The following is a 22,073-nucleotide window of genomic DNA, read 5'->3' on the forward strand; positions in this document are numbered from 1 at the left end:
TAAAATGTAACACAATGAGCATAACCCCTTGTATGAATTTGTACGGGGGCAAAATAGACGTGGCAAAATATATTAAAAGTTTTTTAGTGAGAAAGTTAAAGGATGATGAGCTGGCAGTCCCATAGTACATATGTACACTAGGACCTGTTTATGAAGGAAGATACAACCTAAGAAGACACATAAAACAGCTGCATTCATTCCCTGGCATATGAAATGTATATACATGCAGGATAGGATGGATGATGAGCTGCATATCATCATGATTCATCAGGCTTTGGCTCCAGAATGACAGGGATCTTCTCCTTGTGGTCACCTCTCAACACCTCCACAATCAACTGAATATCAACATCATTTAAGCATTAAACAAGGATAATATAGCAGCTTCAAAATGGGTTGAGTCTCTCAATGTAACTTTAACATATAAAGGGTGGGGTGGATGTTTTATATAGAGAGAGAGAGGCAATTCTACTAGCCAAAAATCAGAAAGACAAACCTAGACACATCCTCATCAAGTTAAAAACAGATTATGAAAACAGATAGGCTGTTTATAGGATGAATTTGGCTTGGTTGTCCGTACTCAATTTGAAATTTTGATAAGGTTATTTCCTTAAATCTGAATTTAATCCGATCAAGACCCGATAATGTATAGAACAAGTCAAGCCTTTTTGTTGACATAATATCTAAAACTTTACATTATATATAGCTAAACTATAGAATTAAAATATGACCCTAAAACTAAGGTATATTTTACAATATATATTTTAAAACAAATAATATCGATATAAATATAAGAGTTTAATTTTTATGCACTATGAATGTTAAGATTTTTCACTGTCAACTAATCAGAAATTATCTTTAGGTGTGACTCTTAAAGTAGTTATTATATAAGTCAACAAACTTATCATAGGTGACAATTTGTGATTGATGACAGCATAAAAAACCTTTACACTATAGTGCATTCCAATTAAATTCATAAATATAATATAATATTGTTTAAAATGTTATGTTAAGAAGTATTACTACTAATATATATTTGTTAAGAAGAATATGTGCATCGAAATGGGTTGGGATGACCGAAGTATCAACCAAGTCCCAATGTCATCCTTAAAACAACTTGGTCTAATTTCTAAAATCTGGGCCTGTTAAAATTAGCTTTGACTTGAGTTTGGTTAGTGAGATATAACATTCTTAAACAGCCATAAAACTAGATCATTGTTTTGGTCCATTCCTCCAAATATTTCATTTTTGCTGTCGATTATTACTATTCAGACAAAATAATATGCATGTTACAATAAAAATTTGTACAGACAAAAGCAAATAAGATGTTTGAATAGGGCATATTCTATTCTATTCTATTAACTGGGGGAGGGAAGACAATAAAGTAAGGCATTTAATTGAACAAGCAAATCAACTAATTGCAAAAGGCATACTTGAAACACGGAACTATATTCTCTCTTGGATGGTTACCATGTCAAGTGTAAACTGTATGCTTAAACACACAACGAAGCCAAATTTGAACATGTTCTTACAACCTTTTTTTTTTTTTTTTTGCTTTGGAAATCCCAGGATTTCATAGTAGTTTTTAAAAATAGCACAGTTATACATTAGAGCAGTTGAATCAGCACCATACCTTATCACCCACTTTACACTGGTCAAGAATTCTGTACAAATCACTTCCATTAGTAACCTTCTTATCATTAACAGATGTTATGATGTCACCTAAAATGAGTCTACCATAAGAGTCACGCTTTGTTGATTGCAAGCCCTACATAATAGAAATTTAACCAGCTCCATTGAAAAATGATAATCAGGTAAATCAAGATGATGCAATCCAACGAGTAACAGCAATTAGGTTTAATAAGATGTGGCAATGAAGCTTAAATGGGATGAACAATTTCTATGACTAGCTTTAGTGGTAGTAAAGAGGCTAAGTTTATGGTATCGTGAAATCTATGCCACTATTTGGTGCATTTTGATGGACTCTAATATACATATGAATTTCTACATCTTATAAACTTCTTCTTTTATAAAAAAAACCATAAGAACAAACTTACTGCTTTCCCAGCAGGACCATTGGCAGGAGCATCTAAGACAAGCACTCCACTTACACCCAACTGCTCCACAGACTGATCAGGAGCAAACTTAATCCCTAAAATAGGTCTTGTAACCTTCCCAAACTTCACCAACTGGTCAACAATACCACTTACCTGAATATATAAAACAACAAGCATATTAGCAATTTTATTTATATTTTAGAGGATATGAAAAAGATGTTTGTGTTTCCATGGAAAGTTGTCTCCTGAAGAAAGTATTGGGCATACAAACTAAAAACAGGTCAAAGTAAGAACTCACAGTGTCCACTGGAATAGAAAATCCAACACCAGAGGATGCACCAGATGGGGAATATATGGCTGTATTTATCCCAATGAGGTTTCCAGAACTATCTAAGAGAGGACCTCCACTGTTACCAGGATTAATTGCTGCATCTGTCTGTATAACATCTTGAATTGGACGACCAGTTGCAGCAGAACTAATTTCTCGCCGAAGCCCACTATTGAGGAAGTATATATCAGTAAAACAAAATCAACACAAAAGAAACATAAAATGGATAAGGCAGTATCCAACTTTAAAGTTATCAAGCATCAGCACAGCATATGTTTATGATGTGAACATTTGAAAAACAATATTTACCATGAAATACCATGCTTAAAAGGTTGAAATTTCACCAAAAGAGAGAGAGAGAGATGCTGTATGAACTATGACATGCCTTTAATTCAGTAAAGGGATTAATGGCATCCCATTTGAAGAAAAATTATGGTTACAACAATAAGATTAAGCCAACAAGTTTCTACATTACAAAACATCCCTTTTGCTTAATCCGGTAATCCCCCTCTTCTGCTCAACTTTTAGGCCTAGTTGGAAAAAACTTCTCAACAAGTACTTATAGGAGAAGAAAATAATAAAGTAAAATGAATCAAACTTTTTCCATAAGTTAAAATCAACTTATGCAGATTAACATTTTAGAAGCCCTCCCATCCAATTTTTCATAGTTGAGGCACATAAGTTGATTTTAACTTGCGAGAAAAGTTTGATTTATTTTACCTCTTTATTTTCTTTTCTAACAAGTGCTTGTTGAGAAGTTTATCAGCCTTGCACTTTGTCTCTTTCATTGAACCTAGTTCACTTCATTATTTATTTTACTAGATAAATAGTTATGTTAGCAGGTTAACACTTAACAACAGATGCAATCACATTTTTTGGTACAACAATATCTTTCTTTCATCTTCCCAGATGTTTCTAATTCAAAATTTGCAATACAGTGCAATTCATCTTGAAAACTACCCTGAAAGTGACACTGAAAACAAGACAAAAGTTGCTATTTTTAGACGCCTAATATAAACAAGGCTTGATCACAAATGTATGATCTGACATGAGAAAAGGAAAAGGAATAGTAAAGTAGAAACTCTTTTTGTAGGCAATAGGAGTTAGATCAAAATATTCACTTCACAGTTTTCAGTTTTCATACCTGATGACACCAGTTGTGAGTGTGTGGTCAAGTCCAAACTGCAAGATAAGAAATTAAGAATAAAGAATCACATTGGCATATCAAGAAACTGTTGATTGTGTCAATCATCAACAACAAATACTATTCAAGCTGTGAATGATTAAAAGCAACATAAAGCAGCTAGGCAGCAATTTCAAGGTACCAGCCATGACAATTTATGAATTTAGTAAGTTTCTTTTTATCCATTACATAAAAAAAAATCTGGTTTTGTTTTGAACCCACCCCTCTTTAAGCAATTGAATTGCTAAAAAAATATCATGTGAAACCACCCATATTTCTAGATGAGGGTTGCAGAACATAACCCCAGCAATTTTTTGAGAAACAGGAAGGGGCACGAATCTGCCTTTACATCACAAGCATTTATAACTCAGATCTCCAATACATTTTTTAACATAATTTTTGCATATAAATTTACAAAAGGAGCAGGCAATGCTAATTAAATAACTTTATGATTATGAAAACTGCATGATAAATTAAATGAGACAACTGTTATATGATTTAGGAAGTATGAAATCCCCTTGATTGTAAAATCCTAGCTCAAGCTCCAATTAATATTAGATTCAACCAGGATTGCCATCATCTCTCTAGATTGGAAAATTTATAGATAATGCATATCTCACCGGGTTCCCAATAGCATAAACCTTCTGACCAACAAGCAGGTCAGCAGAGACCCCAATAGGTATAGGCCTGAGTTTGTCTTTTGGTGCGTCAACACGCAGCACGGCAACATCCTTGTCTTGGTCAAAACCAACAACGATGGCATCTAAAGTTGACTGGTCAGCAAGAGTGACCCTGCACATAACTAGCATCTCTTTGAATAGGAGCAATCACTTCACTCAATCCATGCCAACAAGTGTATTTATCTATCAACCATCAAACTTTCTTCTCAATGCCATGAAAAGTTGCAATGCAAACACACTCATACTGATACACATTGAAGGAGGTGCAAATGTGCAAGTAACACATAACCATCAACTCCATTTAGTTTTAATACAACGTAAATTATATAGCCCATTTAACTATAGATAACTCACATTATACACGATATCCAAATACTTGACTGCATAATTTAAAAGTTCCCATTAGCCAGCATCATGACTCGAAAGTCAAACAACAGAATGTGCACTTCTCTAACTAGAAGCAACGGGCAAACAAGTACAAGTTTGAGAAACTGGATCAAAAGATGCCAAGAAAATAATAATAATTAGAATGCACTAGCAGCGAAAGGTTATTTTTTGTCCTGTTATCCAATTACCGACTGTTACATATGATAAAATTGTTAGTTTTTTTTTTTGTAAGAGAGTATAATTTTCATGCACTGTAATGTGTTTTTCATTGTCAACTAATTAAAAATCACTCTAGCTATGACATTTAAAATAGCTATTATAAAAGTCATTCATCTTACCAAACACGGCAATTTATGATTACAGTATAATTAGAAGATATAAGGTTGGTTGGCTGGTTAAAAAAGAAGGGAAGGAGGGAAAGGTCGCGGGTTCGATCCCTCTGCCTACTGACAAAAAGCTAACCAACTAATAATTAACATTTGCCAATGAAAGAAAATGATTACAGCGTAATATAAATTAAATTCTTGGAAAAATCACTTTAAAATTCATATCTTGATGATTTCTAATTAGTTCATAGTCCTTACATTGACAACATATAAACAAAAAAGAATACCAACTTGAGATCAGAGGCACCACGGATAACATGATAATTGGTCACAATATGACCTTCCTTGTCCCAAACAAAGCCAGACCCGGATCCCTGTGGAACCTCCAACACGTCCAATGTGAACGCATCCTGCCTAAACACGAAACCCCCAACATTGAGACAAATCAAAAGGGTCAAAGAAAAACCAATCAAAATTGAATTTTGAAGAGAATCCAGAAAAGGGTGTGTGCGGGTTGAATTACTTGACAGCAAGGTTGGTTATGTAGACAACAGAGGGAGTGTTTTCCTGGAAGAGGCGAACGGTGGCGAGTTCATCGGACTGGAGCTTCCTGGGGGAGGTGACGACGAAGGCGGCGGCGGAGTCGGCGTCAGAGAGGAGGAGAGTGAAGGAGAGGGCGAGAGAGGTGCAGAGAAGGAGAAGGGATTTGGGAATGGTGAGTTTGGGGAAGAGAGGTATTATTGGAAGTGTTGGATTTGGGGGGCGAAGGAGGAAGAGGGTGGGAGTGTAGAGATGGAGGGATTTGGAAAGGTGAATGGTGGTGGGTTTGGTGGTGTATGAGGAAGAACGAGAGAATGAAGAAGAAGAAGAAGGGAAGAGTGTGGAAATGAGTGAAAAGGTGGCCATTGTTTTGGTTGGAGTGACCAAGGATGTCTGTTATGCTAAATGGTTGGAAATGTTGTTTGTGGTGCTTAGATCAGTTGGGATCTAGTGTGTGATGGAGCTTCGGTTAACATAACTTACATAATATTGTTATTATATTGTCTTCCATGGTGCTGATCTGCCAATTACTAAACTCATACTCATGACTCAACTATGTAGTTATCTTTTTTTTTTTTCTTATATATAAACGTGATTATGTGTTAAACTTTAATTTATATATATATATATATATATATCTCGAAAGTTAAGGATTAATCATTAGAAATTTGATATCTATTTAAAGGGTTGATCTCTTTCAATAATTTTTTTTCATACATTCGATCACATGTTAAAGGACAAAATTATTTATTAACAATGTCACATCATGTTGATTTCTATATAATTATCCAAAACAAAATCTACAAATTTTAACATGAACAATTAATAAGAAATAATATTATATATAATTTATAAAATAATTAATATAAAAATCAATAAACTTATCATACACAATAATTTGAGGTTAGATGATGATATAAAATTATGTAAATTAATTTCTTATTTGTTATGTTACGTGTTCATAGGATGCCATAGAAAGGATTGAATGTCTCAAGGTTCAACAACTCAATTTTGCTCTCCCCAACTTTGTGCTAACCATGAACCTGATCCAGGTGAAGTGTGAAGCTCACCTCTACTTATATGAAACATCCCCTGACAACTCTTTATACATGTTCTCATAACATTAGGCATCAAAGGGCATGTGTCTATGTACATATGATCTTGTTGACTTCGTGCTTGGTACAAGTGTGTTGTTGTGCGTTTCTGACATGTCAAAGATGCAATGTACTACCTGGTTTGTCACTAGGCTTGGTCATAACTAAGCTAGTCATTGAGATGAATTGGTTAGTCATTAGAAATGAGTTGGTTGATCCTTGTAGATGAATCAAACATGTCTCTAGGGACCTATCCCGATCAAATGATCCATGACTCTACAAGCACTAAGCCTATAAGAAGTAAGTACTTATGTTTCATTGTTAGAGTCATCCTTCTTGGGACTTGTCTTGGTTGGATAGTCCACAGTCCCAAAAGCACTAAGCCTATAAGGCATAAGTGTTTAAGTATCATTGTTAGAATATACCTTCTTAGGATCTATCTCGATCAAACAGTCCTTTATGTATGGGAGATCTTTATATATATAATGTTTTCTTATTTATGGGTTTTGATTAAAAACTAGAAAGAGTGAATTGATTTGTTAACTTAATTGATAGCTCATAAATGTTTTTAATATCATTCATACTCTTATTCCATTTTTATATATATAGGGTCGGGTCGACACATCCATTTTGCCAACTCTCTCTCTCTCTCTCTATATATATATATATATATATAATTGATCATGATATTGGTACAAAGTTGCTCCCATCGGAAGTAATGATTAATCTTTGTTGGAGACCATAAGTGCACAATGTATAAATGAAAAGAATTAAGTCCTATTTATTAAAAATAATTAGCATAAGTAGCTACATTGATCTTTGAAAGTGTGAGACACTAATAAATTGATCCTTAAAAGATGAAAAATTCAAATTTAGTACCTAAATATGCAAAAAGCACCACAAATTAGTCCTGCATACAGTTTAAGGACAAATTGGTTCCTAAACTCTACAACTTAATGACACATTGATTATCAAAAAATATAATTTATTGTCAAATTAATCTTTGAACTTTATAACTTAATGACAAAATGGTCTCACAAACAAGATTAATTTGTTGTACTTTTGACACATTTAGGAACTAATTTTGTATTTTTCATCTTTCAGTAATGAATTTAAGTATTTACCTAAATAATTATGAAAAGAAATCATCTTACTATACTACAAATTTCTTAGGTTGAATAAAATGACTTTTTAAAAAAAGAAATACATGTAACATGTATAATGTTTGATGAAATTCAATATTTTACAAGAAAGAGAGAGATAAATAGGATAAGATTTATGATATGATAAAAAAAATAAAAGATGTTGATGAAGTGTTTAAAATAAAGAAATACATATAAATATTTTGAAAAGCAGGAGGTTGGTTTACATTGGAAAATACTTTCTTATAATTTAAAATTTAAAGTAAATATATTTTCTTTTTCTCAATTAGCTTTTTTTTAAGATAAAAACTATGTCCTGTCGATTTATTCCTATATTTTAGAAATTAAGTTTGACTAAGTCTCTGGTCCTTTTATCCGTTGGAGACCTTTAAGATTTGTTGTTGTAAATTTGTTGTTAGAGACACACACACATACAACAAAATAGCATTTGTCTATTTCTCTTTTTTTATAAAATTATATTATATTGTTACAATTATATATTTTAGAGCATGATATTCTTTGGTTTGAGATCTTTTCCTTCCACTCGATTGGATTAATGGATTATCATATCTTGAGATATCATATCTTGAGAGAGATGCATGCATATTAATTTATTCTACTAGTACAATAGAGGTATTTATTTCTCTAAGAATAAGGCATAATACACTTAGATCCAGACTCTTTCTCAACTCTTTTTTATTATTATATTTATTTATTAAGTATTGTTATAAAAATTATTTATCTATTGATTACATGTGAAATAATTTGCCTGCTGCCTAATTTTGGTTTTCTAATTATTTTTCTAACAGTTTATATATATATATATATATAGTACAAGAAGTACAGGTAATGTTTACATCAAAAAATTGTAAGCCACCACTGAAGACGTCAAGCTATGTAACATCCAAAAAACATGCTACATAATACTAAAGCTATGAATCAAGGCAAATCAAAGGGTTGTTGTTCCAAGAAGAAAAGAAGGTAGGGGACATCGATTTCCTCTTGTATAAGAACCACTGTCAGGATATGGACTTGATAAGATTCAGAATCCCTCCTGTGTCAAAAGGTTGGTCTCTAAATACAATACTATTCCTCCAAAACCTTACACTCCAACAGGTTGCGTGTCACATAAGATATCTCCATTTGTTGTTCCTCCTTCCTCTGTTGAATAGACCAAATTGATTGTAAAGTTGTGAGATATCTTGCGGTAAGAACACATCCACTCCCATCCACCGACAAACATGATACCAAATCTGCGATATTTTGGAGCATGATAGAAACAAATGTTTCATGTTTTCCATGCTTTGATTGCAGAAGTAACATGAGGTATCCATGTTTTGAATCTGTATCCCCTCTTATATAGTTGATCACAAGGGAGCTTGTGTTGTAGCAATCTCCACGAGAAAACCAAAACCTTGGATGGTGCTTTGCTCTCCCAAAACTTGGAAGACAACAATGGTGGGTTCTGCAAATTGAGGTCGAGCTTATTGTGTTCCAACAGATAGATGCTTGTAAGCTGATGCCACAGAGCATCCATTTCCTTCATCCGGGTTCCACCTCTAAGAATCTGGGCTACCGGTTGTAAGCCTTGTGCCAGAAATTCTTCTGCCAAATCTGCCATTTGCTCATCTTTCCAAACAAAGAGAGATCTATTCCAATTCCAAGACCAAAATAAGGGATCATCAGAGTGAGTTACCGAGTTTGCTATCAGAACCTCCTTGTTGACTACCCCCGATTGACAGATAGACCGGAGCATAATTCAAAGCAGCAAACAAGACTTAAACTCAACATCATCTAGGAGAGGTCTGTTGCTGAAATGCTTCCTAACCTTATACATCATCCACCCACCCAAGTTTCAAAACTTGTCTGTCTAGCCTTCATATCTGAATCAAAGAATCTGGAATTATAGTCTCCGCCACTTCCAGTTGACTTGGGCAAGAAGATTGTCCAATTTGAGAGCTTTAAGCTTGTCTTTAAATCTAGATAAATGCCAACCACTGATTTGAAGTTTGGGTGATCAAACCAGAAGTTGAAGAAGCGGAAGGTTTTGGACCCCAATCTTCGATAGAATTCTGCAACAAAATGAAACAATGGTAAAAAATTTCTCTAGAACCTATCCACTGTGATGTACAATTCCACAGCGAGATTAAGTCTTCTAACAACAGAAAAAGATCTAATCTTGACATGGTACTGCCATCTACTGAACAATGAGAATTTCTTCCCAAGGACAGGAAGATCCACCACTACCACGTCATCAAGAAATACCGGAAATTACTCATCTACTATATATATATATATAAAAGAATATTTATTTTTATGAGAAGATGACAATTTTATATTTATTTCTTTCAAAAAAAGTATTAAATCAGATAACTTTATTTTTAATTCAAATAAATATAATTAATAATTAAATAAATTAATTAATATTAATATAATAAATGATAAATTAACTAATCTAAATAAATTAATTACTAATAAGTTAATTATCAATAAGATATTAATATATAAATTAATTTGATAGATTTGTATGTTACGAATTAATATATATGAAAAATATGCATTATGTATAAAAAATTTATACATGTCACGAGTTATATGAAAAGTATATATATATAAATTCATAATTATCTTATATATTTTTTTACATATATACATATATACGGATATATATAAAATTTAAAAACAATTAATAAATTTATTATTAAAAAATATAATAATATAAGCAAATCATAAATTATAAACTCTCATGCACACGATATTACGCCAGTATATTACTAAAATGAAAGAAACATGCCCCGAGCCTGAAAGCAGAACCGACAGTTTTCTTTCTTTTCCTTTTTTTTCTTTCTTTTTTGTGTTCAACGAACGAAACTTTTCAAGCAAAGCCATTTATTAATTAACTAACCGCTGTTGGAATTTATATAGTCGTAATGAATCTTCAATTCCTCCACCGTTGTTCACACGTCTTGTAATAATGAGTTACTTAACTGCCTGTTCAGATTTTTTTACTAATATTGAATAGGAAGATGACTTAATGCCAAACCCGAATGCCTTGGGTACCCAATAATTTTGCTGAACATCCAATAACAAAGATAAAAAAATTAAAATATCCTTCATCTTTTGTTTATGAAAAACAAGAGTGACTCGTGCATATGAATTACTATTCATGTGTTATTTTTGTTCTTCTTCCTTCCTTCTTCTTCCTCCACTTCCTGCGTCGATGTGGTTCTTCTTATTCCTTTTTCCTTTGTTGTTTCACTCGGTTGGTGCTACTTCTTCCTCTATGAATGCTGGTCCTCTGTTTTTGGTTTTTCTTGTTGGTGGCTCCTGATCCTTTGCTACTAGCCTTATCATCCTTATTTGTTGTCCATTGTGTTGTTACTCCTTGGTTGCTGTTGCTTTTCTGAATGAATGATTGTATTGTTTTTTGTTGTGATTAATCGTCTATGATGTGAAAATTATACTGCAAAGAATCTCTTTATTAATGAGAAAAGAAAACAACTACAAAGAAGAATTCTCTTGAATTCTTTATCTCTCTAAACTCTCTGATGTTTCTTGATGGAATTGAAAATTTATAAACCTTAATGACCCTTTTATAATAGGATCCAAAGAATATAAACCTCTAACTTACATGTGGTCCATATTAATTTACTTAAATTAATATATATGGTTTATATTAATTTACCTTAAATAATATTTACTATTTTTAATTTAAGGCATATAATTAACAAATCTCCACCTTGCCTTAAATTTCTTATGACCTTAAGCTTTTCACTATGTGCTAGTGTTGCTCCATCTACTTCCTGTGTCAATTTTTAATCCCCACTGAGTCCAGATATTGTTTGAACTTTATTGTTGGAAGAGCTTTTGTCATCATATCAGCAGGATTATCTGAAGTAGAAATCTTTTCTATTAACACATCACCTTATGTTACCACATCACGAATAAAATGCATCCTTATATCTATGTGCTTTGTCCTTTCGTGGTACATTTGGTTTTTGGTTAAGTGAATTGCGCTTTGACTATCACAATGCACAACAACTTCCTTTTTACTTACACCAAGATCACCAACAAGACCTTTAAGCCATAAAGCTTCTTTCACCGCTTCAGTAGCTGCCATATATTCTGCTTCTGTAGTCGACAAGGCAACAGTGGACTGTAGAGTCGCACGCCAACTTATAGCACTACCTCCAAGCGTAAAAATATAACCACTCAAGGACCTTCTACGATCAATATCACCAGCATAATCCGAGCCACAATATCCAATGACATGACCATTGCATTCATTTGTTGCTTTGCCAAATCGTAGAAGGTCCTTGAGTGGTTATATTTTTACGCTTGGAGGTAGTGCTATAAGTTGGCGTGCGACTCTACAGTCCACTGTTGCCTTGTCGACTACAGAAGCAGAATATATGGCAGCTACTGAAGCGGTGAAAGAAGCTTTATGGCTTAAAGGTCTTGTTGGTGATCTTGGTGTAAGTAAAAAGGAAGTTGTTGTGCATTGTGATAGTCAAAGCGCAATTCACTTAACCAAAAACCAAATGTACCACGAAAAGGCAAAGCACATAGATATAAGGATGCATTTTATTCGTGATGTGGTAACATAAGGTGATGTGTTAATAGAAAAGATTTCTACTTCAGATAATCCTGCTGATATGATGACAAAAGCTCTTCCAACAATAAAGTTCAAACAGTATCTGGACTCAGTGGGGATTAAAAATTGACACAGGAAGTAGATGGAGCAACACTAGCACACAGTGAAAAGCTTAAGGTCATAAGAAATTTAAGGCAAGGTGGAGATTTGTTAATTATATGCCTTAAATTAACATTTTTTATGTTGTTGATATTGGTTTGATATTGTTGTTTGAAGTAATGTCACAAATAAAAATGACATTTTTTCTAGAAAAACCTCATACGTATGGTTCATACGGATTATCAATTTGTATGGTTCATACAGATTGTTGATCTGTATGGGTTATTTTGTTGAATAATTTTTTTTTCAATTTATTTTCTTCTAAATGTTTTTTTTTAAAATTTTTGTTTACATTGTAAATATATATTTGTCAATTATTATTTAAATTGTTTTGTAATGTAATATTATTTTGTAATGTTAGTAAAATTTTATAATTTTTTCTAATTTATATGTTAAGTATTGATTTTATTTATAAAAAATATATATTAGTTATTACTAATATTAGATTAGATTAGATTAAATTGCTAAAATTAAGATTAGATTGGTGAAACAATTAATTTTTAATATTTTTATATTATATTTGTTTAACTTTAAAAAAATCATAACAAATATTTAAAAGATATTAAATTTGTTACTTATGAAAAATATTGAAATCATAATTAAAAATAATTTAAATTTTTTAGTTACAAAAATATTAAAACATAATTTTTAATTATACAATAAATCTATTAGTTATAAAAAATTATGAAACTAAAATTTAAAATTTAAGATATGATAAGATTGTTAGTTTAAGATAATGATTGAACCTGACTTCCCTGAGACTCTCACTTTGGATGCCAAATCCATATTGCATTTTACCATCAACACGATTTCAAGTGGTTACAGAAGAACAAGGCATTCTCAGCACTTGAAACATACAGTACCAGGATCATTGAACATACTTTTTTTAAAACCAACCTCTCCCCAACCTATTTCCTGATGCAATCATATCCCGCAAGGGCATTGGATAGAAGACTCCAAATAGATTGAGTCAGAGATGCAAGAGAAGGCCTTAGGGTTCTCATGAGCCTTAGGGTAGATTTTAGGCCCATGGATTAAGTATGAGTCAACTTATCTTTGTACATATTAGATTAAGGTTTCATTATTTTTGGGCCTTGTATTTAGAGCTCTATAATGTAGGTAGGGTACCCTTGAAATGTAAGATTTTTCAGCCCTTGTATTTTAGGGCACCTAGACTAGTTTTTGTATTAGGGATAATTTTGTAATTTCACATGCATTGAGTGAATATTTGGCGTGTGTGTTGGAAAATAAATTTAATTGAATTGGGAGAAGCCCAATCCAATTAAATTATAGAGGGAGAGGTGAACATTTGCTTGTTACACCTCATTGCCACATCATATAGTCACACTTTATGCATGTCCTTCATGCTTTACATGCATCGTGACATCTAAGTACACTAAGTGGAGAATCTTTGACTTGATCTTGGATTAGTGGACTGGAGCATAGCTAAGCACACTTAGTGGAGAATCTTTGACTTGATCTTAGATTAGTGGGCTGGAGCATAGCTAAAATTAACTAATGGAATGGTGCAATCCTACCCTACAAGGGCATTGGATAGAAGACTCCAACTAGATTGGATCAGAGATGCAAGAGAAGGCTCTAGGGTTCTCATGAGCCTTAGGGTAGATTTCAGGTCCATGGGCTAAGTATGAGCCCACTTATCTTTGTACATATTAGATTAAGGTTTCATTATTTTTAGACCTTGTATTTAGGGTTCCATAATGTAGGTAGGGTACCCTTGAAATGTAGGATTTTTCAGCCCTTGTATTTTAGGACACCTAGACTAGTTTTTGTATTAGGGATAGTTCTATAATTTCACATGCATTGAGTGAATATTTGGCGTGTGTGTTGGAAAATGAATTTAATTGAATTGGAAGAAGCCCAATCCAATTAAATTTTAGAGGGGGAGGTGAGTATTTGCTTGTTATACCTCATTGTTATCATATAGTCACTTTGTGTGTGTCCTTCATGCTTTACATGACTCATGACACTTAAGCACACTTAGTGGAAAATCTTTGACTTGATCTTGGATTAGTGAGCTGAAGCATAGCTAAAATTCACTAATCATAATTAGTGAAATTTTGACTCTAAAATTTGGTTCCACAAATTCAATTTCAAATTTAAGTTAAATTTGAATAGAGATATTCAAATTTCCCTCCAATTTTGTGTGACACTTAGGCTATAAATAGATGTCATATGTGTGCATTTTTTCAACTTTGATCATATGAGAATTAAACTTCAAAGTTTAGACCTCTTTTGAGGCACAAAATTTTGTGCTCCTTCTCTCCCTCTCCCTCCATTCATCTTCTCCTACCTTCAATATCTTATCCATGACTTCCTATGGTGGTGAGCTTCTTCTAGACTCATCTTCTCCTTGAAGTGACGTCTCCAATTATCTTTCTCCTTCCCCATTCCGCTGCCATCAAACTTCAAGAAGCAAAGGACTCCATTAATGAAGAAGATCCAAGACCTACAAGCTTCATATGAAACTACATCATTTCCTCTCTAAGAAAAAGAAAATAGAGAAAAGAAAGGCCGAAAGAAATTTCATTCCTTGACTTTGAGACAGTAATTATAATTTATAGTCTAGACTCTGGACTCTAGACTTTGATTTACCATTTCCATCTAAATTTGCTTAAATCTTCTAAGTACCACATAATGAACTTGATACTTAACCTTGGTCAGCCAAAAGCAGGACTAGAACTTTGAGTGACCAAAAAACAGAATGAACATACAAAACTTTAAGGAAACAAACATAAATTCAATGAATATAGGTAAAATGTGCGGGGAATATTTTAAACTTCACAATCTCTAGGGAAGCCAACTTTCTTTGCCCTCCCCTTTTCCACTCCTCCCAACCACCGAAAAAATAAGAAACAAAAAACGAGCCGCAAGTTAAGTCACTCTTGATCATTGTATTATGACTTACGACTATATAAGTGTTGGCCTCCTAATACACACATGCAAAGGAAAAGAAAAGTCCCAGTCACACTAAAAAAAAAAGAACAGGCAACAGGGTATAAAGAACAGAAGCGGGATTGAATAGAAAAATCCCTCTAGAAACACTTGAAATGCTGAAAGTGAAGGAAGGTTTCCACCACGACTTGAATGCTAAAGCCATTGATGAGCTACTAGGTCCAACCTTTGCCTGAAAAAGATGAGAAATAATCTACTTAGGTGCATCATATATAATATATATAAATCTACACAAACATTGCATCGATTTTCTACTTTCAGCACGAAGTTTTTGTTAGCCTGCCAGGATGCACCTATTTGAAAGGTGGGGTCTTAGATATTGTTTGCTGCTATGGCGTCATCAACACTGACACAGAGAAAATCAGATTGTACCATATTGGTGCAACTGCAATAAGTTTGAATATATCTGTTTAGAGACAAAAAGAATACCATGTTTGTAACTCAAACCCAAAATCAATGTAGTTTGTAATTCCAACAACGGAATTCTCTTCAAGGGGGTTCTTCACCTGTTAAAGTCAAGTTTACAACTTTCAGATTACGATATATTCTGATTCAACAAGAAATTAAATCTGCCCGTTTACTACAACTCAGGAAAAGAAATCTCAATAATGCGGGTAAATTTTAACAAGAATAAATAAGTAATGAGGGAATCCTATCAGCATTATGGTATTTAATCGCAAGGAAAATGCGTCCAAAATATAACTCAAAAAATAGGCCCAGGTATTGAGTAAACAAGCTTCTAATTCAAAATAACTTTTCATGGAGTGACCTCAACTCTGCAACTTATGAAAACTTAAGTCCTATTGGTATACCAAGACTAACAATCTATGAAGCACGGACTCCAACAATAGATAAAAAATATATATAAAAAAATTAAAAAAACAATGGATTGCATTCAAATAAACTAAAAAAGTTTCATGAGTTCACATAATAATCAAGTACCAACACCAACTAAACTCATTCAAGAGTTCAAAATAACAAAAGGATAAGAGCATAATATAAAGTATAAAGTAAAGGTTGAAGCTCTAATCATCTTCTCCAATTCCAACATAATCATCTTTGTTGTTATCATAAGGTAGTGGAACATCTCCCTCTCTCACTTCTCCATCAGACGTCTCAAAATTAATCATGAAAACGGGTGTGTCAAAAAGAAAAAAAAAACGGGTGTGTCAAAAAGAAAAAATGGATGTCAAACAGAAAAAGAAAAAAAAACAACTCCAGATATAAAAATGGGTGTCAAACAGAAAAAAGAAAAAAAAAAACAAAAAAAACCAGCACCAAAACACTGAAGCCGTCACCGTCGCTATCGCTCGACTGTGTGCGTCGTCCTCGCGTGCGTCGTACGCGCTGGAGACTGCTGCTGGTCGTGCTGGAGACTGTTGTGCTGTTCTGTTCGTGGCTTCGTGCTCGCGCTCTGAGTCTCCTTTTGCAGGAGAAATTCAGGTAGGGTTGGGTCGGGTCAGCCCAACACCTATCGCACAACATTTTAAAAAAAAACGTTATTCTGCCATTATCGCAATTCCGCAACGCCACCGCTATTTGGTGGCGTTTTTCTGAAATTCCGCGACGCCATAGCACCGCCATAACCACTTTTTAATAACACTGCTAGCCACCAAGACTTTGCCTCCATTAGACTTCTATCCCTTAAAGAGTCAATATCATCAAAGTCTTCTCTTCCACCATAAAAGTTTGCAAACTCTACATTCACTTGCCTTTTTTCATTATCATCATCAAAATACCTTTTGAAACATTTCAATCTTTCACGAGTAAGTTCTCCATCTTGGTGAGGAGGAATTCTATTTGAATCTTCACTTAACCATTCATGACTATAATATCTATAATAAAAAAATGATTATAAATTAATATTGCATATAGAAATGTATGGAAAAAATAGACTTTATAAATGAAAGAATATAATGTATCACCTTGGGTTTAAAGAATGAAATAATAAAAATCCAATCTATTATTATAATTTAAAATCTAATCTTTTATCTTTTAAGATTTAAAAAAAATATGATTTTGAAAAAAAAAATAACAAAAGTTGTGTCGAGTCTGTTGACTTCCCGTGTCGAGAACTGTGTAGAAGGTTTAAAAAAAAAAAACTGAACACAACAAATACGTATCTGACACATGTCTATGTCATCACGTGTCAAAAACGGGAACACCAATGTTTGGGGCTGTGCCAGTACTTCACACCTAACAGTTCAGTCTTGCTAACTAGTAAAGAAAAAGGAAAAATCAATTACATGTACGACATTAAAAAAGACTTGTAGATGAATGTACACATTCTTAGAAAACCAAGGAAAACCTACTAGTAATAATTTAGTTTTAACAGATAAATTAAAAAATGAAACATCATTCTGTTTACAGAAATTAAACATGCGACACTAATATCAAGACAAAGTACCACTGAGAAGCCAATGGAAAGAAAGAAAACGAGGACAAAAGAACATACCCGTCTTTGAACAGCCATATGTTGATAGAACGAGGCAATAAACTGTAGATTATTTAGACTTTGAAATTTCAGTAAAAATGCTTCTTAAAATATTAATCAGAACTACAGAAATAATATGTTATGGCAGACAAATGCCAAGCCCAAGATCCATTTAATTGGCTTGAGGTTTAAATTGCACCACCATTTTTTTATCAGCTAGTGTTTAGTTGTTAGTTTTTTTTTTTTTTGGAAAAAATGTAAATTATATTAAATCCAAAATAATACAATAATAAACGGGGTATACCCTGCAATTAAAGAAAATCAAAAGTCTCCCTAATACAAGAAGACATATATCAAGATACTAAAACAAATGCAACAGATATTTTTCATTTTTCTTTACTAGTTAGTTGTTAATTTTTTGCAAGAATGTTAGTGGGGGTTTTGAAAGCCATGACCTCCCCCCCCTTCAACCCTTAAACCCCCTTTTCCAACCACCAATCCAATCTTATAATTCTTAATTGCACTATCATATGTTAATATCAAAGAATACATCAAAAAAGTTAATACAAAATTTAATATTGATTAAATCTTACAACTCAATACTTTCCATTTTAATAACATGTCACATTATTATATTACTCACTAAGGAGTTATCCAAAAAATTGATTAAATCTCAAAATTTAATCAATTTAAGTATGTGTACATGCCTGAGAGCTTTTGACAATCTCAAGGTTGAAATTGAAGGATGGACACAAGGGGCTGCCTGATCCAACACCATAGCCCATGGCACAACTCCAGTTCATCAAATTTGTAAGTTTTGCATTTCCTTCTAAAAAGAACACAAGTTAGTATGTACATATTTGCTTAATTATCATATCCAAAATGAACACAAGTTAGATAAATATGCTTTTAGAGTTTAGCTTTTTGTGACTGTTTGGGTTCATCAATAAAATCAAAATTACTAAAACTACTTGAAAATAATAAAGCATTAATCCAAGTTCTCCAATCCTGTTACAAAATACAAATCCAGGAAAGAAAAATGAGAAATTGACAGGAACAAAAACAAGCAAAGGAAACAAACAATTTTATTGAATGCCTAATAGGAGAAAGAACTGTCCTCCATGGATTTCCCCTTTCATACAAACTCTCTAATTCTTCAATACCCCCAAAAAAACAACTATCTAATTGATTGAGTGAATCATTCCATCCTTATTCTCCATATGTATCTAACTGATCCCCTTTAACTAACTAACCACTCTAACTGCCCCTAATTGTCCTTGCCCCACTTTGACTAAATCTCAGCCCTCATAGATTGCTTTCATTCTGTCAATTGCTCTACCTTTCTTGCAATTGTAGCCTTACATGCATGTGCAAATAAACACATACACTTGAAGATAAACATATGAATCACAGGTGTGACATAGGTTCCATTCTAAAATTTAAATATAATGAAAACACTCAAAACCTTAATGCATGAACCATACTGAACTAAAAGATTGATGCAATAATGTCAACTTTTTCAAGGATGCAATATATTACTTTTCCCTCTTGGCCTATCATTCATATGATATGACTACTTAAAAAATACAAAAGCAAACTTCTTTAGGCCAATATATTCAATGAAATTCATACACAAAACAATTTATCACTATAACTAGAAGAAAGATAACCAAAGTTCAACATATGTGCCATAGAGAAACCAAAAGAATTAAAAAATATTTTAAAATACCCAGTACTGAATACTGATGTAGTAATTCTAAGAAATATTTCCAAGGGACTAAAATCTGTGTAGTTCTTACGTCGTGCCACAAGGTAAAACTCCAATTTTAATTGGAAAATAAAAAATACCAAAAGTACTTAAGAAAAATGCATCTAGGCATTGTCCTTCCTTATAATCTTTTATTCCTTTTCATTCTTAAATATTCTCAAATATGAAATGAAAACATACACTCCATTCACTTCCATTTCCCAAACACGTCCTTAGTATTCAATGATTCATTCGAGTAAGAGGTACTTACGGATCGGACGTGGATACATAAAGGTCCATAAGCGTGTGAGGATCATTAACATCACTGCACCCACCAAAGCAAACAAAAAACAACTCAACAAGCTGCAGAACAATAACAAACACAACAAATACAATCCAAACCAAACAATCAAGGTTTTAAAAAAAGTCTGCAACTACTATCTCGGCTGCAAAATCAAGGTTTTTATAATTGTGGCCACATCAGCAGCATTTGTTTGCAATTTCCCACAATATTAAGGTTGGCCACAATGTCAAGGTTTTCAGAGTGCCCTCAACCATAATTGTGACCATACTGGCCACATTTATCCGCAATTTCCCACAATATTAAGGAACGCGACCACAATTTAAAACGTTGCAAAGAATAGAGAAGAAAACCTTTGCCAGCGAAACAACGCATCTCCGGCAATACTTTCTTCCGGCTTGTGATCAAGAGGACCTGAAACCAGTCACCTAAATGAGAAAAAATAAATAAGAAAGGAAAGGCCAGAGGATACGGTTGCGATGACATCGACGTGAGGATTGTCGATCGGCTTGAGCATGATTCGGGTGGTCAAGTGCCTGGCCTGGTGAAAGTAGTCCTGGAAGAGGGAGGTGATGGCGAGCTTGCCGAAAACGACGTCGTAGATGGGGTGGAGCATGCGGTTGCGCGCGGCGAGGGGAGGGAAGTCGAAGAGCGGCGGCACCAGCACCACCGTCGGCGGCAGCGGCGGCGGCGCTGGCTCTCGACAGAACAACCACTTCCACATCGTTCTTCTCTTCTAGGGTTTCAAGTTTCAATTGAGTGAGTGTAAGTAAAAGAAACGCAGCAGCAACAGTTCTACCTTCTACGTAGGGTTTCGTTGTGAATCCGGTGTTCGCGCGCTCCATTCTCGCACCACCGTGGCTACACTGACCATGACGGTTTCAACTTCTACGTGCGTTTACCATACTACCCCTGCAGGCTTTTTGTTTTTTGTTTGGCATTTTCTTCCTACCATTTTGTAAACAATGAAATTTAAGTCAATTGTTATAAGATAAATCACCATTTTATTCCTTAAAAGTATATAGATGACAATTTAAAATTTGAAAGAATGAAATGTTTTATTTATTATATTGATAAGATATAGATATGATTCAACAAATTCATATTCCTTAGGCCATAGTCAAATCCCAACTAGAATATCGATCAATCTAAGTTGTATATCCCTTCGACCAAGTCCTAAACACCCCTTGTGAAAAAAGTTGAGATGTACACACATGTCCACTGGCCTAGGCTGAGTACCTCCCAAGGCCTAACCACCCATTACAATACAAGAGAATCATTATAGATTAAAGGGAGAAAGTTCATTAAATGTAATATAATCACCATGAGGACCCAAATAGCAACTAATCACATGTTAGTATTACCATTAATCCTGAGATAAGACCCAAGAACCTATGATCTATTAATATATGTATATTACTAATAAGGTTCTCGAGGTAACATTATTATTTTTATTTATTATATTGAAAAGAATTTTAACTTGAAAGTTAGAGTATTTTTGCAAATAGTTACTCCCATCACATTGGAGTAGGAGCTATAAATATATATAAAAAAAAATATTGATGAGAGAAAACCCCACACACAGAAAAAGAAGATTACCTTATTATCCAGATGTAGGTACTAATCCCACCACTAACCCCTTGTAGGATGCAATACTATTAGTGGTAATTACTGGTTGGTGAAGGTTCCAAGAAATGGGCAAGTTGCCAACTTCAATTTGTCTTGTTGGGAGTCTTTTATTAATGTCTGGTCACTTTCTCATAATTGATTTTGACCATAGAAAAGGAACATTTCTTTCATTTTCGAATCCAATTCACTTTTGTCCATAATTCCAATTCTAATTGATGGTGGGCGCTTTTCATCAAAAGCGTTATACTAGTCCTCCTCTCAACTTCAATAGTCAACCAAATAACATTTTAAAAATATTTTTTAACTTATTCTTTTAAATATATATTTGTATCATTAATTAAAATTTATTAAAAATTATAAAATGTTATAAGACAAATCCGACTTAATTGATAAAACTTTTAATCCGATTCTTTTAATGGATCCTCTATAATTGTTTTCATTTTAAGTTTTACTTTCTATATGAGAAAATTGTAAATTTAAATTTCTACACAATCTCTTG

The 22,073-nt window shown here is 33.4% G+C and overlaps 1 protein-coding gene and 1 pseudogene across 1 annotated transcript; both read right to left on the bottom strand.

The window, feature by feature from the left end:
- Positions 1 to 15: 15 nt before the first annotated feature.
- On the bottom strand, positions 16 to 5,969 carry LOC114411684 (protease Do-like 1, chloroplastic). The gene is made up of 8 exons (XM_028375335.1): positions 5,482 to 5,969; positions 5,250 to 5,372; positions 4,186 to 4,357; positions 3,527 to 3,564; positions 2,353 to 2,551; positions 2,055 to 2,207; positions 1,631 to 1,765; positions 16 to 335 (listed from the first exon to the last, which is right to left on the bottom strand). The coding sequence occupies exons 1-8, from the start codon at positions 5,862 to 5,864 to the stop codon at positions 258 to 260; spliced, it is 1,281 nt and encodes a 426-aa protein (XP_028231136.1). The 5' UTR covers positions 5,865 to 5,969; the 3' UTR covers positions 16 to 257.
- Positions 5,970 to 14,800: 8,831 nt separating this feature from the next.
- LOC114413769 lies at positions 14,801 to 20,956 on the bottom strand (annotated as a pseudogene).
- Between the last annotated feature and the right edge of the window lie 1,117 nt (positions 20,957 to 22,073).

Source organism: Glycine soja, chromosome 5, assembly GCF_004193775.1.
Source record: "Glycine soja cultivar W05 chromosome 5, ASM419377v2, whole genome shotgun sequence".
Lineage (NCBI taxonomy): Eukaryota > Viridiplantae > Streptophyta > Magnoliopsida > Fabales > Fabaceae > Glycine > Glycine soja.